At 43.6% G+C, this 16,037-nt stretch overlaps 1 protein-coding gene across 2 annotated transcripts in view; it reads right to left on the bottom strand.

Moving 5' to 3' along the window:
• Positions 1–16,037, bottom strand: part of KIF5C (kinesin family member 5C) — a 147,908-nt gene that overhangs the window by 45,481 nt on the left and 86,390 nt on the right. For both annotated transcript variants that reach the window (XM_027589084.2, XM_027589085.2), the window contains exons 12-13: positions 6,244–6,419; positions 1,160–1,228 (exon numbers count right to left, since the gene is read on the bottom strand). In XM_027589084.2, the coding sequence (XP_027444885.1) occupies positions 1,160–1,228; positions 6,244–6,419 (245 nt within the window). The remainder of the gene's footprint in view (positions 1–1,159; positions 1,229–6,243; positions 6,420–16,037) is intronic.

The raw sequence follows: 16,037 nt of genomic DNA, 5'->3' as shown, positions 1-16,037 counted from the left end.
GCTTACTGTATTTCCTGATTTTCCTACATAGAACAGATACTGCCTTGGCAGTATTGAAAAAAAATATTGCATTTTAAATGTTACACAAAGTAAGTTTATCATAAGGCAGTTGTACCAAGTTAGAGATGCAAAGGAATAGAATGGGAGGAAGAAGGCAGGAAACACTAAGCAGATGGAAGACCCAACCAAAGCTAAGAGAAAAATCAATTTTAAATGATGTGACTGCAAAGGCATAGATGATCCCCCTGCCAAGGGAAAGTGTTTGGACAGGGGGCATAATCATTGCCCTGGAGCAATGAAGGGAAAAAAAGAAAAAGAAGGAGAAAAGAAAGGCATGGCTATAGAGAGAATTAGGTCCATGGGAAGGCTGGGACTGGGGTCATGAACCCAAGCCACCTGCTGGAATTGTATCAGGTGATCCAATCCACAGCTTTTTAGCAAAAAAGCAGAAAGCACCCTAACACACAAAAGAGAAAAAATACTTTCATGGTCCTCAGCAAGAGAGGCACTAATCATCTATGTTTGACAGATTGGCTATCTATCCTTTGCTTAGGTGCCTGTTTGTAAAACACTTAGCAAAACACACCACAATAAAGACATTCACTGGAGAACTGAATGCTGTCCAGGGAAAGACTGAAAACAATTTGTCTCCTTTTTACTATATCAAACACATACTAGTTAAGCACTTAGACACCTTTCCTCTTTGCTTGCCCCTCCCCTCCATCTCTACTTTTGTTTTTTGTGGGGCTTTTTTTGGTTTTTTACTTCCTACAAGATAACACAGTGTACATCAAAGACCTGAGCCGGCTGATTTCAAAGCTGAAAAAAAACTAAAACAGCAAGCAATAGGAGTGCTGGGCACTGGGTATGAGGAATTAGAATCACCCTTGCCCAACCACCAAACTCCTTTATCTCTGCTCTTCAAAGACTAAGTGTAGCAACCAGCTACTCATTCTCAAAAACCTCAGAACTCTACGAAGTCAGACATTTATTTTCCAAAATCAGCTTTTAACAGGCACTGAAAGGAAATCTACCAAGAAATGTCCACATGATTCAATGATTTTTAAAAAAATTCTTTGCAAATTAAATTTCTGGAACAAACATCAAAAACAAAGAGTAATAAGAGAACTTCATAAAAAAAATTTGTTGCATTCTTTACCTCGTCCTGATCCAACATCTGTTGCTTTAGCTTTTCAGCCAGCTGACTCTGCTGGTTAATTTCATCATCCTGAAACAAAACATCATGTTTAATGTTTTTGGGTTAGTTATGTCATTTTTGATATCCTGGTTTTCCGACGACACTCAGATACCAGGGTCTCAGCCGTAAGCTTGCTAATAAGATGAAAGGAATGGTGGGGTGCTTCCCCATAGTTGAGAGATTGGCTCTGGGATCTTGATTTGGTTAAAATACCTCTGTGCCCACCTTTCTCAGCAGGTGAAACATCTGGGTATTCTGGGATATATAATATCCTACACATTCAACTCAAATCCTGTTCATCTAGAAATCAGAGATCTAGGGTTTGGGAATCAAAAGGGACTTTAGAGTTATCCCTCCCAATTCAAAGACGCTAACAAAAAATAAGGCAGTGAATTTCTACCATCTGCACTATAATATATTCATATTCCAAATCTCGTCAAACACATCAATGACCAGGAATGCTGCCATGAGATCAGTAGGAGCGATCCGTTATTTCCACCTCAAATCTCTTACTTAGAGAGATGGGAAAACATTCACTAGAGAATTAATCTTCAGCATTAGCAGATCTCCCTCTTGATTAGAAGTTAATTTTCTTGGGCACCTGAGTGGCTCAGTTGTTAAACATCTGCCTTTGGCTCAGGTCATGGGATCCAGCCCCGCATTGGGCTCCCTTGCTCCGCGGGAAGTCAGCTTCTCCCTCTCCCACTCCCCCTGCTTGTGTTCCCTCTCTTGCTGTGTCTCTCTCTGTCAAATGAATAAATAAAAAAAATGTTTAAAAAAAATTAAAAAGAAGTTAATTTTCTTGCCAGTCTAAAAAAACAAAACAAATAAAACTCTAGGAAGTGGGGGAAAGTAATGCTTACTTTCCGGCCTATCATTAAAGTAGGAAATGATCTCCCCAAAGGCAACTTGCTTCCCTCACTCTCATTTCCTGCCACTAGGTGTTGCTGCCACAAAAGCCAGGGCGCCCGCCTCCCCCGCCTCCCCCGCCTCCCTCGCCTCCCTCGCCTCCCGGGCCGGTGCTAACACGTGTGCCTCTCCCGGGGGGCCGTCGTCCACCCAGCCTGGGCAAAGCAGCAGGCAGACAACATTTCACCACGGGGGGCTTGGCCTTCCCTACAAAGATTTTCATGAATTCAAATGCAAATTGAAGCCTAGCCAGCAAAGAACAACTTGGCTTCATGTGTACCCTCCTTTAAAAACAGGAGAAAATCCTATTTGATAACACCTCTAGGCTCTAAACCCAAGTAGAGTCAGAGTCAGTATTTGGGGTCCTTCTCTGTGCCGCCCAGGCGTTCTCACAGCAGCCAAGAAAAATTCTGCACCGCACCTTTTGGCTTTTCCAGAGGTGAGGTTACAGGGGTGGACTCAAGCGTCCCCTGGGTCGCAGAACCCCAGTTGTCCATGGGATGGATATTCCCTAACCTATTTGGTCGTGTCTATGCATATATTTAAATCGGACGGACTCAGTGTCACAGTGAATGCTTTCTGTGAAGCAAGAAAAATCCCAAAATCCGGATTACAGGATCTGTATCTCATTTTCCCTTGTGTAGAACATCTTTTGGCTTTATCTCTCTGTTTGGGGAGCCCTGTTTCTACTGAACTTTTTACACCCATGTTTCTTTAATGGTTCAATAAAACGCTCATGACTTTCCTCCCCAAATCCGATTTCTGGCGGGAGAATTAGGGAAATTACACCAGAGTGAAGCTGCCAAAAAATGGTACTTGCACAACTAGGAGACTATTTCCTCTTGTACTTTATAAATTTAGAATGTCAGTTACCAGGAACAATTTTGTGTTTATGTTCCTCGGCATATAAATAATAAACAACTTAACATAAAAGACTCAAGGAGTTTAACATCAGGTAGCTACCATCCCTTCCCCTGGGATATATAAGCAAGGGCTACAAGTGATATAAATCAGGAGAGAAGCAGAACGATGAAGCCAGCCCTTTGTTCTTAGACTGTGTTCACTTCAAAGCCTGAAAGTGCAGGCTTCCTCCCTGACAGGTGAAAAGCCAGGTGCAAAGATTTTTGAGGTACAGCAAGAAACCAAGGGCCACCAGCCCATCTGGGAAGGATGTGAGGAAACAAGGATTACATTGTAAGAACATGAATCACTTGTACCAGAGACCCCTCCAAGATTGCACTTACCCTTTGTTAAGGCAACTTCTCCGAGGAATTAGCGGAGTCTATCATAATCTTTAAATTTTTTTCAAAACTCCCAGAATAAAATGTGCTGTGCAGTCTCTATCTATACATTCAAGTGCATTTCTTAGAACATGCTCACTCTGATGCTGACTCTTAAGACCTAGTCCATATATAACAGATCTCAAAGCACTTTTCAGAAAATATTCTTATTCTTGAATTTTCTTATACATGAAATGGTGAGCTGTCAGTTGGTCACTGGCCACCTTTAATTATAAAAAATGTTTTCGTTGCAATGGTAATTAGTGAAATACGGTTCGACATATTTCTACTTACACTTAATTCCTCTCACACATTTCCAATAGAACACTAGTATTGGAGCTGAGAAATAAAAGAAACAGTGCCAACACCAACTTGCTCTTCTTATAACCCTGCTTGCAACCACCTCTGCACCGCCCCCATACCACATAGGATGGTGTTCTCTCTTAAGTAAACAGAACCCAGAAGAGAAAGAAGCTACTATTTATTGAGCAATTGCTACACACTAGAAACTTGTAATGCCCCCTGCAACTTTTTGAGGGCACAGAAATGAGCCCCATGCTGCAGATGAGAAAAACATCTTCAGCAGGGTAGGCCATTCATCAGTCCGAGCCTCAGCATTATTTAAGACACAGGTCTGACTCCAAAGTGTATGTTTTTCCATCACACAGTACTGCCTGGGATAGTACCTGTCCTTAGACCCCTGGGACAAGACAGAGGGGCAGAGGGGGCGGCTGGGAGGAGATCGTGTAGTCTCTCTCCCACCACGTTCTCATTAGATTCATGAGGGTTGACACGTTCCTCATTTAAAGGGCGAATACCACAGCACTGGGAGTCAGAAGATACACAACCTCGTTCCCCCTCTGCCACCTACAGGGGATACAAACTTGGGCAAGTCATGTAACCCCCACGTAACTGGGCTAGCTTCTCACCTGGACCTACTTTCAGCTCCACCACTCAATAATCTATGAAGATGCCCTGTCCCAACTCATGTTTTCTCAAAGGTCTCGAACTACCTATCTCAACAGAAGCATGAAATACCTTCTAAAACCTTTAAGAGGAGGACAAATAAGAATGACAGCTGATAAGACATAATCAGGCAGTCCATGGGTAGAGTCTCTAAGGTCAGACCACCAGCTTTGGTGCCCTCTCTGGCTGAGGCTTGTGGGCTCAGTACTCTCTCAGATCTCAGCAACCCCCTGTGATAGACCACAAATGCTAACCTTGAAATGTGTGCTTTAGAGGATCTTCAAAGCATGCGCTGTAGGAAAAGGATATAACAGGAAGTGTCCTAGGCTTGTCATCAGGAGGCAGAGACTCTAGGATCAGCTCCGCCAGCTACCAACTGAATACCCCCAAGGCATGGCATTTTCCCCTCTCATGACTCAGTCCTCATCGCTACATCTCAGAAGCTGCATTCAAGACCCTAACATTTCCCTCGGATCAGTGAAAGCTCCTTATGCTACCAAAGTAAATGATCCCAATTCCAACCATGGCAGGAGTCTATTCACAGAAAGCAAGGTATAGAATCAGGTTATCATCCCTCAACCAAAATTCTTTGGGGATTACTAAAGTGAACCCCTCAATTTTAAAATGAAAAAGAAAATTGCAGTATGTTTAAACAACAGCATTTCTTTGGAGAAATCAAGAACTTGTATACACTGTTAACTTACTACTGATCTTCTTTTTCTCTTACTTTGAGGTTTTGCATAATCATATCTGGTTAGAAATGGAAGGATAACAGTATGTCAAGTGCCTAAAGGGCAATTAACCCAGCTCTCACGGGTGTGAATATCTCATTAAATAGGTTACCAGGAGGGTAGCGGGCCCCCAGTTTACCACTGTGTTACAGTGTGAATTCCCAGAGTCACAGATAAGCAGAACTAGCTTCACATTTTGCTTGTAAAGGTGATGCAGACTGAGCTTCGCTCAGAATAGACAGGCCTATAAGATTAATGACAATGTTAACATAACAGAGCTGTTTCAGCCAAACCAGAGGTGTCCCCAAGCACTCTGAGCCAAACCACAGCAGAAAAGATTAAATCAGACTAAAAATATCAGCAACCTTGATGGAATGAACTGAAAGGATTTAGAATATTCCAAGGGCAATACGCCAAGATCACGTGAGACATCAGTTTAATTTCCTATGCCTCTGGGATTCCTAACCCGACCTTCACTGGGGATGAACGATATACACTGTTCTCCACGGTCTCTTTTCCTCTGGTCCAACCTGTGCATTTACATGACTATTTGAGTCCCGAAAGTTTGCCATAAAATTGGACAAACCGGACAGCATGTCCAAACTACTTCATTCAGGAATATGCCCCTGAAAACAGATTTACCAGTAAAGGAAAAGCTGTCAGACCACACGCCACTACCATTGGTTCCTCATCCCAGGGCCTGAGAGCTACATGATGAAAGAACACATTCAGCTTTAGAAGACACCACCCTGCCCCTAGAGCTGGCACTACTGTTGAAGTTTTCAAGAGGTGAGGTGCAGGCCCAGAGAAAAATAGAAGGGACAATTACACAAAGATCATGCACACTCACGCCACCCCCACTCTCATGCAGTGATTAGCCCCGGTCCCATGTCCAGAAGTGAAGACTATCTCTCTATCTAGACCAACTCTCCAGTCTTCCAATCAAACTTCCATGGAAGTTTCCATTCCACAAGATTCAAGTTCCCTGAGTCTGCCCAATCAAGAGCTCGGGTAGATATTAGGAAGACAGACATAAACATCAGACTTGCAGCCCCGCATCAGTCCCATGGGGCTTGAAGCTGCTTCTGGCCAATAGCTCTAGGACCTGCCACCTTTAGTCTAGGTGCCGGAGTGAAGACTATAATCTCTGGCTACAGACCTTATCATCCAGCTGTCTGTAGAGACTGGAGATCTCCTCATCATACTTCTCCTTCTCCTCTGCAGAGATGCCAGCAACAACAGGAGCAATATTGTCTATGATGGGGGTGTTATCACAGGGCTCCAGGGTCTTCTGGTCCTTAGCACTGATCTGTTCATCCTCAGGCACAGCTTCTCCTGCAAAGCACAAGAGGATTTGGGGATTGAAGAAATTCAGCATGTAACTCTACAGGAAGAGTTCCAAAAATAGCCACTCCCATGAAAAGACACAGAGGACACAATAAAGAGTTACTGTAGAGAGTTGGAGCTTGTGTTCTTTCTATTTGACAAGAAAGGTTTTAGTTAACTGACCAAAACCAGTCTAAGGAAGAAGAAGGCTATATAATACTTCCTGTCTTGTGATGCATCACTTAAGTACACTGGCACCACCAACCACTCTTAACTAATACAGCTTGCATACACTTTCCTTTGTTGGGGGAATATTCTGGGGTTTTACTAGAATCACATTCTATCTAGTGGTTGATTCACAGGGAAACAAACCTCTGAGGCATCTTAATTACCAATTAATTAGGTCACAATTTCATTAGGAGAAACAGCCAAATCAAGGAAATTCACCACTATTGAAGAGAACACTGCAGGGCCATAATCCTCTGAATCTGAGAGTTTCCAAAACTGAAGGAGAAAACCAGGGTAGCCCTGGAACCAGGAGCTCTGACCGACATAGCACAAACACACATTCTACTACCATCCTCTCCCCTAGGAGGTCAGAATTAATTGGCTCATCTGGAGAGTTCAAATGAAATAATTTCTTATGATATCAAGTAAACCCACGAAAGAAAAAGCAGCCAATCCAGAATATCGTGCAGAGACCCTGCATACCACTTCTCAGTTTGCAGACTAGCACATACCACTTCTCGATCTGCAGAGCAGTGTTTGTCCAGGCCTTTGAAGGAAGCATTAACAAACTTGACTATTCAAATTGAGGGGGAAAAGTGAAGTTCTCAAGCTGGTCAGTGGCCAGCCCCAGCAAGAAAATCACGTTGTAAAGACAGACTGCATAAAAAGGAGTCTATGAAAACCATGTGGCCCAACTGAGTCTCTCAAACATCTTTTTGGAAAGCAAACCAAAACCAAATACACTTTTCCATCACAATGTTTACCATCAACTTCATACTCCGTTTGCTACAATCAGTGAGCATCTGCAATGTTCCAAGCCTCACCCAGTTCTCAGCCCATAAAATGCATTTTGTGGAAAGTCCCGAGGAAAACTGCCCTAAGACAAAGGAAATTTCTCAAAAAAAAAAAAAAAAAAAACACCACCCACACACACAAAAAAAACCCAAAAAAACTGGATCCCCTCATCTGTGGCTTCATTAGCAGTATGCATCATGCCTCAAGGAAGCCACCTGAACATTGTACACATTTATCTCAATATAAACAAAACACTCTGTGATGGGTTAGCTTTGCTGCTTAAGATTTCATTATCTCACCTGATAATTACAAAATGGTAGGAAGGCCTCCCTGTCCCATAAAATTAACATCCAGTGATTTCGTTTTTGGATCACAGTTCCATTTGAAGCAGAACCTGGAATAAAGTATTCCTTTGCTGAATTTAAGACTGAGTCAACCCTTTTTTCATCTGAAGCTCAACTAGACCGTACTGTACCTACGCCTTTTTCTAAAATTATTGACCTGAAACAAAACCAGAATATCAGAGTAGCCTTTGAACTGAACCTGAACCAAATCAATATTTCATTCAGTTCCAATTCCTAGTTTAAAACATCCATCAACGACCTTAGTGTGCAGACTGGATTTCACTCAATTAAAGGATCTATATTCTGTACAGCCTGCTAAATCCACAGGCTATAAAAGCAGTACCATGTTCTAGTTCCCAAGGATTTTTTTTTTTGCTTAAATATATATATCTATCTTTTTCTAACCACAGATTACATACACAAAAACTATAAAGCCCTCCTTCACCCCTACCTCCCAATTCTGTTCCTTCTCCAGAGAAACTGACCACGAACATTTTCGTAAATCTTTCCCCTATTTGGGTTATGACCATATCTCTAATTTTTCAGCTCTACCTTCTGAACTTTGTGAACAGGGCAATCCAGTGCAACACGAATTGAATCTTTCAGCTTAAGCATGATGGTGAAATTCTTAACCGTACTAGACCAGAAACCAGGCAGAACATAGTCCTATTATCCTATGCCAACTGGCCCCAAGTACAGAGGTGAGATACAAACACAGTTGGAAGAGACGCAGTCCCCGTGTTTTTTGGTTCCACATGGCTGAGAGTCAGTGCCACCACGAGGCTGTAGTGAGCCAAGGAGCCCAGGGATGAACCCCTATAACCCAGCAGCAAGGGACCCTAAATCTGCCCTCTTGTCCCACTGAGGAATCACAGCATCACTGAGTACCAGAGTTGTCCAAGAAGAGCGTGGTCCATCAAGCCAGCCAATGCTGCTACAAGGCACCCTGAGAGTAATCAACAAACCGCATAACATCTCCAGTGCTGTGGCAGGATGCTGAGCCACACTGCACCTCTTCACTGACTAATCACAAGCCCATCTCCTGCTTCACCTCTTGGTTTGCTTTTTCGTAAAGGAAAAAATAAATAAATAATGCCTTTAACATGGTATTGTTTTAAAGATTTAATTAACATAGTATATGTAAAAAAAAGAAAAAAGAAAAACACAAAAGGTATTATTAAGGTCCATCTCTTACCCTGTCCTCTCCCTAACAAATTGTCAACTCTTCAGGCTTTGCAAATATTTTTACTTATTCTGAGATTATTGTTCCTGAGGTCTTCGCAATACCTTTGTGGTTGTATCTCAGTTCCAAAAATAAAACACAATGTAGCTACGCCAAGTCCCTTTCAGCTTTATTTTTATTATTACTAAAACAATATTCAAAACCTACAGCAGACTTTCTGGTTTCTCTTAAACAATTCTATGAATCAAAGCATCAACATGTCCCCTACAAAGCTGCATCTAAACAATGAGCTCTTCCCAGTTTATATTCCAAAGGTCAGGCAGTCAGGATTATTTTTTACAGCAACCGTTCAGGCCGAGGAGAACAAAGCAGCAACAAGCAGGAACAAAAGCAGCAGGCTGCTGTGGGAGAGCACAGCTCCTGCCCAGAGAGGAACCGAGGACTGGTTTCCCCAAACACTGCTACCCTTCAAAGGACCGAGGAAATGACTTCCAGAAGCCTCCCTGCTAACTACACTGTCCAGCTCACAAACACGCCTGGGGATTGTAAATTCCCAACGCTATGAGAGACCTGACACTCGACAATCTGTCTCCATGGCAATCTCACCACGTTAATCGAGAATATTCCCTGCACTGCAGTGGACTGAGTCTCCAGAGAAGCCCCCACGAGGCGATTACGGAACAACTGATTGTAACAAGGCAGACAGCTGCAAACAAACCCTGGAGGAAAAAAAAAAATGTCCTATAATCTTGTGGTGGGGATCGGAAAGGACCACCAAATGAAGAGGCGCATCTATTTTTATTTTTATTCCCCTTTTTGCATTAAAAGCAAATTTCTCTTAGTTCATGCCCTGAGGCTTTATACCTGCTGTCTATAGGGAAAGAGCTTATAATACTGTAAAGCATCTGATTTCCTACAATGAAAGCTTCCCCCACTCCCACTAGAAACCTTTCCCTTCTTTAAATAAGCATTCTGGCATTTCCTATTGTCAGATGTAATTACCTTTAAGGACTAAAAAGATTTGTGTGTACACAGGACCATTCACTTGGAGCACACCTACATGGTTTGCAGAGCATTTTAATTATAAAATGAAAACCTCCCGAGGGCATAAATAGCGTTTCTACAAAAAAGTAAAAATCCATCAATTGAAATAAACAAGAATGACAGATTAATCAAAAATACTCGTTAGGGCTATTAGTTAAAAATTCTAAAAAAGGCTTTTTGGTTTTTTGTTTTTTCCAAAAAAAAAAAAAAAGAAAGAAAACCATTAGACTGCCAGTAATTCATTAAAATTTCACACATGAAATAGCAACGAGCTAGTTATCCTTTTCATAAATTGAGTCCCTAAAGCCTCTGGAGGACATAGAAAGGTAATTGCATTCTCTCAGCAACTCCACGGGCAGAGATTGGCTGGTCACTCACAGCTTCCGTCAGAAACCACAGCAGATCAGGCAAAGGACGTGCTTTCTTTTAATACCAATTAAACAGGCCCAGTGGCGGACCTAATGGTAGGTAATTTCTATATCAAAGAAACTAAAAGGAAATCTTTAAGTTGCCAGATGGGTAAGAGCAGCTGGATGTCAAGACATAAATGTGAGGTTTAAAAAAAAAAAAAAAAGTCATTCCTTTATGGGATTATTTTGCACACAAATAGCATCTCTCACCTTAGTTCCTAAAAATATTGTAAGCAGCTTAAGACATTCTCTAATCCCTTCTAGAGTAATTTTCTTTTTTTTTTTTTAGATTTTTTTTTTTTTTAATTTATTTGACAGAGAGAGAGCGAGAGAGGGAACACAAGCAGGGGGAGTGGGAGAGGGAGAAGCAGGCTCCCCGCTGAGCAGGGAGCCCGATGTAGGGCTTGATCCCAGGACCCTGGGATCATGACCTCAGCCAAAGGCAGACACTTAATGACTGAGCCACCCAGGTACCCCTAGAGTAATTTTCTAATAAACTGGTTACCCAGGACTCTGAAATCTCTCTACAGTCCTGACCACTTGAATAGCCCCCACCATTCTCTTAGTGGTATTTCTATTAGTGTTTGCCTATGCTCTCAAAAGAAGAGCGCCTAACAAATCAGATGTCTCAGATGAAACGCTGACTTCTGTGCATCTACTGTAGTCATGAATCCAAGGTGGGGGACGGGAGAGAGGCAGGCACCATCTTCCATATCTTTAATGCTAAAAGAACAAATTGTGTGTGAGCCATGGAGGCCACCCGGTCCCACAAAGCCCGTGATCAGACTCCAGGTTGCAGATTTAGCCAGTTAGGGAAACCAAGCCTGCTGGCCTGGCAGGGTTTAAATTGTGAAGAACAAGTCTGTTCTAGAGATTGCTGATTTTTCCACGCCTTCCCAGTCCGTGATGAAATCATTTCTTTGCATGACTTCAGCAGACGGGGTAAATCTACATCCATTCTGTTATTTAATATTATATTTAATTATTCAAGAGACCCTGCAGATGAGCCCTATTGTTGGGTCATTTCCCTGCACTTCTGACACCTGGATTTTCAGGGCCTCCTTTTCTGACTTAAGCCCCTGTAAAACGGGATTGCTTTTTTTTTTTTTTAATGGTTCAAAAATTTATTTTCCATTTTATGGCCCTTTTTAACATGGACATTTTTTAAATTATAGTAAGATATACGTAACTTAAAATTTACCATTTTAACCATTTTGAAGTATATAGTTGAGTTCACGTTGTTGTGCAACCATCACCATAATCTCCAGAAATTTTCCATCCTGCAAAACTAAAACTCTGTTCCCCTTAAAAAGATCACCTTATTTTCCCCTCTACCCAGCTTCTGGCAACCACCATTCTACTCTCTGTCTCAATGAATCTGACTACTCTAAATACTTCATATTAAGTGGAATCACACAATTGCTAGCCTTTTGTGTCTTAATTCAGTTAGCATAATGTTTATACCTTATCTTAGTGTTACAAAAATTAAATAAATCTGAAAATGCTTAAAAAATTGCTATATGTAGTACAGATCTTTTCAAGGTGCTCAGTAACTAATTAATATCACACACAGTCACTTCTTAATATCAAATACCGACTGTTAGTTGATATTTCAAGGCCCAAGTGTTGGTTCATAAGAGATACAATCCCACTTACATGGCTTACATATACTTTTTTTATTATGTTATGTTAATCACCATACATTACATCATGAGTTTTTGATGTAGTGTTCCATGATTCATTGTTTGCATATAACACCCAGTGTTCCATTCAGTACGTGCTCTCTTTAATACCCATCACCAGGCTAACCCATCCCCCCACCCCCTTCCCCTCTAAAACCCTCAGTTTCTCAGAGTCCACAGTCTCTCATGGTTCGTCTCCTCCTCTGATTCCCCACCCCTTCATTTTTCCCCTCCTACTATCTTTTTTTTTTTTTAACATATAATGTATTATTTGTTTCAGCGGTACAGGTCTGTGATTCATTAGTCTTAACACAATTCACAGCGCTCACCATAGCACATACCCTCCCCCAGTGTCTATCACCCAGCCACCCCATCCCTCCCACCCCCCCACCACTGGTTGCTGGAATGGTGGGGGATTGCTTTTTAAAGGACAATATTCAAAGAAGTATCAGAGAAGAGGGCATGTGTAAAGACTGATCTGGCAGCAGCAGGGAACTGTGGGCCCATCCCCTTCTGAGGGTCATGGCCCTGGGCCCTCAGCCCTCCCTCCCCAACCTCCCCATCAAGAGCCTTCCAGATGTACTGAGGGGACAGGGCAGGGTGAACTGGGAGCCATTCTTCATTCTGAATGCAGCTATCTGAATCTATCCCCATTTATAAGATTGATTGTTCAAGTCCTTTCCATGTATATGATGAACAAACAACAGAGCTGGAAAAAAGAAAACAATCCTGCTTCCGACAACTGCCCACTCCATCTATCTGTCCTTAAGCAGGTAGGCTGAACAAAATCCCTGAGGCTGAAGCTGCCAACAGAGCTTCCAGATTCCGAGGACTGTCAATCGATTTCAGCCCACAAGATGTCACTAGTAGATTGTACTGGACAGGTGTTTTTCAGTCACTCAACACCCATTTCCTTTCAGCACCACAACTTCCTTATGAGGAATTACCTCTCCCAACACGTGCAGGCTTGGTCAGAGGACACAGCAGAGGGCCCTGGGCTTCCTCAACCGAAGCACACCACCAAGCACAGTTATCTCCCTTCTCTCCTGGGCCTCCTCCCCCATCCAAATAATGCAAGGAAGGGGGAGAAAACTCAAGAGGGGACTCACGCCAGGTGTGGTCCCTTATGAGCCCTGCATCTCTGGAACAGTCCCAGCTTTGCCAGATGAGGCTGGTTGCTCAGCTGTCCTTTGGTTCTGTGAGTCATTCACAGACTTCTCATACTTTCCTGTTTTGTTTAACCTAAGCAGGGTCAATTCCTATCCCGTGCAACCCAAGGAGCCTGGCACGGTGGGGAGCGGAGTGGCTCTCCTTACTCCTTCTTTATAAAAACAAGGCATGACCTCCTTTTAAGCCAGCACGCATACGCCCTGAGCCTTGCCTTAAAGCCAACGGCAGAAATGAATGAAGGCTGGGTGTAATTATATACCAGTCAGTGGCCATATTCTGAGAATCAAATGTTCTACTATGTCCAGAGGAGAAAACTGCCAGGCTCGCATTTTGAAGTAGCCCATGAAACTAGAAGGAATTGCAAATTGGTAGTGGTGGAGGTCTGGGGCAGAACTAGCCTACAGGCATGGAATAGGGTAGTGTTTCACACCTTTTGAATGACTCTGGGCTGGGAACGCTCTCTCCTGCTGCACAGTCCCATTACCACCAACTGTGTGGACCTCTTCACCTTCCATGACCCGCCCGGACCCGGTCTGCCGCGGTGACAGCGTGTTCTTTCACTCTCTGACTCCCTGGTTTCCCTGCCTCTGTCTACAGAACAGCAGAAAGGGGAAAGCACAAGCGTGCACATACCTGCACACTTTTCCTCAGCTCCGCTCCTTCTCTCTTGCTCTTCCCCAGCTAGAGCAGCCAAACGTTTTTAAAATTATAAACACACCATGCAAAGACAGACCTCTCTTTCCCAGCAGAGAATGCATACAATGGGCCGTGCTGCTTTCAGTTGTTCAGCCCACAATGTGCAAACATCAACACCCAGGATTCGCTGAGGTGAACTCAGTGGCTGCCTCCTACAAGTTCAGAGCCAAGGTGTGGGTCAAATTCCAAAAGAAAGCTGTAAATACCCTGTCACTTGGGTTTTAGTGGAGGGCACCACCTCTTTCTCAACTTCACCTCCCAAACTCCCAGCTCTCCAGTTGACACGAACCAGCCACGTTCTCATGACGATGAGGAATTAGGCCTGGTGCGCGGGACACTGCCAAGGAGTTTCCGGTCCCTTCTCTCCTGGTGTGGCATTTTTCACGCTCCTCTAACTGGCCTGAACACAAACCACTTGGGCTGTATGCAGACCGCACAGGCAGTAGAGAGACAGCAGACCTGCAAAAGTTGCCTTACGTTCAGATCCCTGCTCCGTCAGCGACTGAGCCACCTCGGGTGAGCCTTCTAGCATAACAAAAAGCCGGGGGTTGTTTTTGTTGTATGCGGGACATAGTTAGTCCTTGAGACAGTCCTTCACTCACAGCTGCTCCAAGGACCAGCTCCGGGATGCCACCACCTGCCTCACTTCCAGCCTCAAATTTGTATCACTGAAGTTGGTTCTCTACATTTGAAAACTTTTGCTTTCAGAAAACTTATCCTTTTTTTTTTTTTTTTTTTTTTAGATTTTATTTATTTATTTGTCAGAGAGAGAGAGGGAGAGTGCATAAGCCGGGGGATCAGCAGGCAGAGGGAGAAACAGACTTCCTGCCGAGCAAGGAGCCCAATATGAGACTCAATCCCAGGACCCCGGGATCATGACCTGAGCCCAAGGCAGACGCTTAATGGACTGAGCCACCCAGGTGCCCCCCCAAAAATTATCTTTAAAACATAAATGTTAGCTTGGGAGGACAGGAGAGCTCTGCAGATCCCCTTCTCTATTACATTCACTCAGTGACTACATGGTAACCATGGAGGGGGGGTCTCTCTCAAGACTCTCTCTCCCTCTTCTCTTCCCTGCCCTCTCTCTACAGAGGCCCTCACCCCTACCTATGCCTTTATGTACTTCTTAAAGCTCAACTCACATTTCTTTCCCTAGCTCAGCCAGTGCCTCTGAGCTCTAAACCCTTTGACCTAACTTCTTATTTGACATTTTCACCCGGATGTTCCACAGGCCCCTCGAACTCCCCTCCACATCTCCCTTGTCTCCAGTCTGGTTCTTCTCTGGCATTTCTTTTTTCAGTAAATGGTTCCACCCTCCATCCAACACAGCAAGCCGGACAACTTGGCACTCTGTCTCTCTGTAGCCAGCTCCTCACCAAGCCCTGCTGATTTTACCTCCTAAATACCTCTCTGGTCCATCCATGTCTCTCTCTTGCTATTGCCCTGTCTCTCAGTTCAACTACTGTAACCCCATCTCTGGAAGACCATCCTTGTTCCTGGCCCTTCTCCTACACTCTCTAGTCCATTCTCCAACACAACCAATGGATCTTCAAAAATGCAAATCTTATCATATGATCTTCAGTGGAATATCCTTGAAGGGCTTCTCATTGCTTCCTAGATAATTGCCAAAATCCTGAACCAAAACTCTTTAGCCCTGCACAGAACAGGCCTGCCTACCCCTCCCACCCAACTCAGGCCAGTACTGCCCTGCCCCAGCTCGCCACACTGGCCTTCCTGCTGCTGCCCCCCTCAAAGTTGCCCCTCGGGATGTTGTAAATGTGGCTTCCTCCACACCAACCCCCACTTCTACCTTGCTGCTCCTAACTGCTCTCTTTCTCTCAGATCTTATTCCCTAGGTTGCTTACTCCCTAGGTGGCTTACCGGGGGAAACCTTCACTAACTTCTCAATCAAGGTCAGGGCCCATTATAATAAGTTAGTACCTTATCCTTTCCCTTTTTGGTATGCAGCATAGATACGTTTATTGATTGTGGCTGGAGTCTGTCTCCCCCATCAGACTGTAAGCTCTGTAAGGGCAGAGACCATGACTGACGGCTCACCCTTTCCACTCCAGCAA

Source organism: Zalophus californianus, chromosome 3 (genome assembly GCF_009762305.2).
Source record: "Zalophus californianus isolate mZalCal1 chromosome 3, mZalCal1.pri.v2, whole genome shotgun sequence".
NCBI lineage: Eukaryota > Metazoa > Chordata > Mammalia > Carnivora > Otariidae > Zalophus > Zalophus californianus.
The sequence above is the reverse complement of the archived record's forward strand: the minus strand, read 5'-3'. Positions and strand labels throughout refer to the sequence as shown.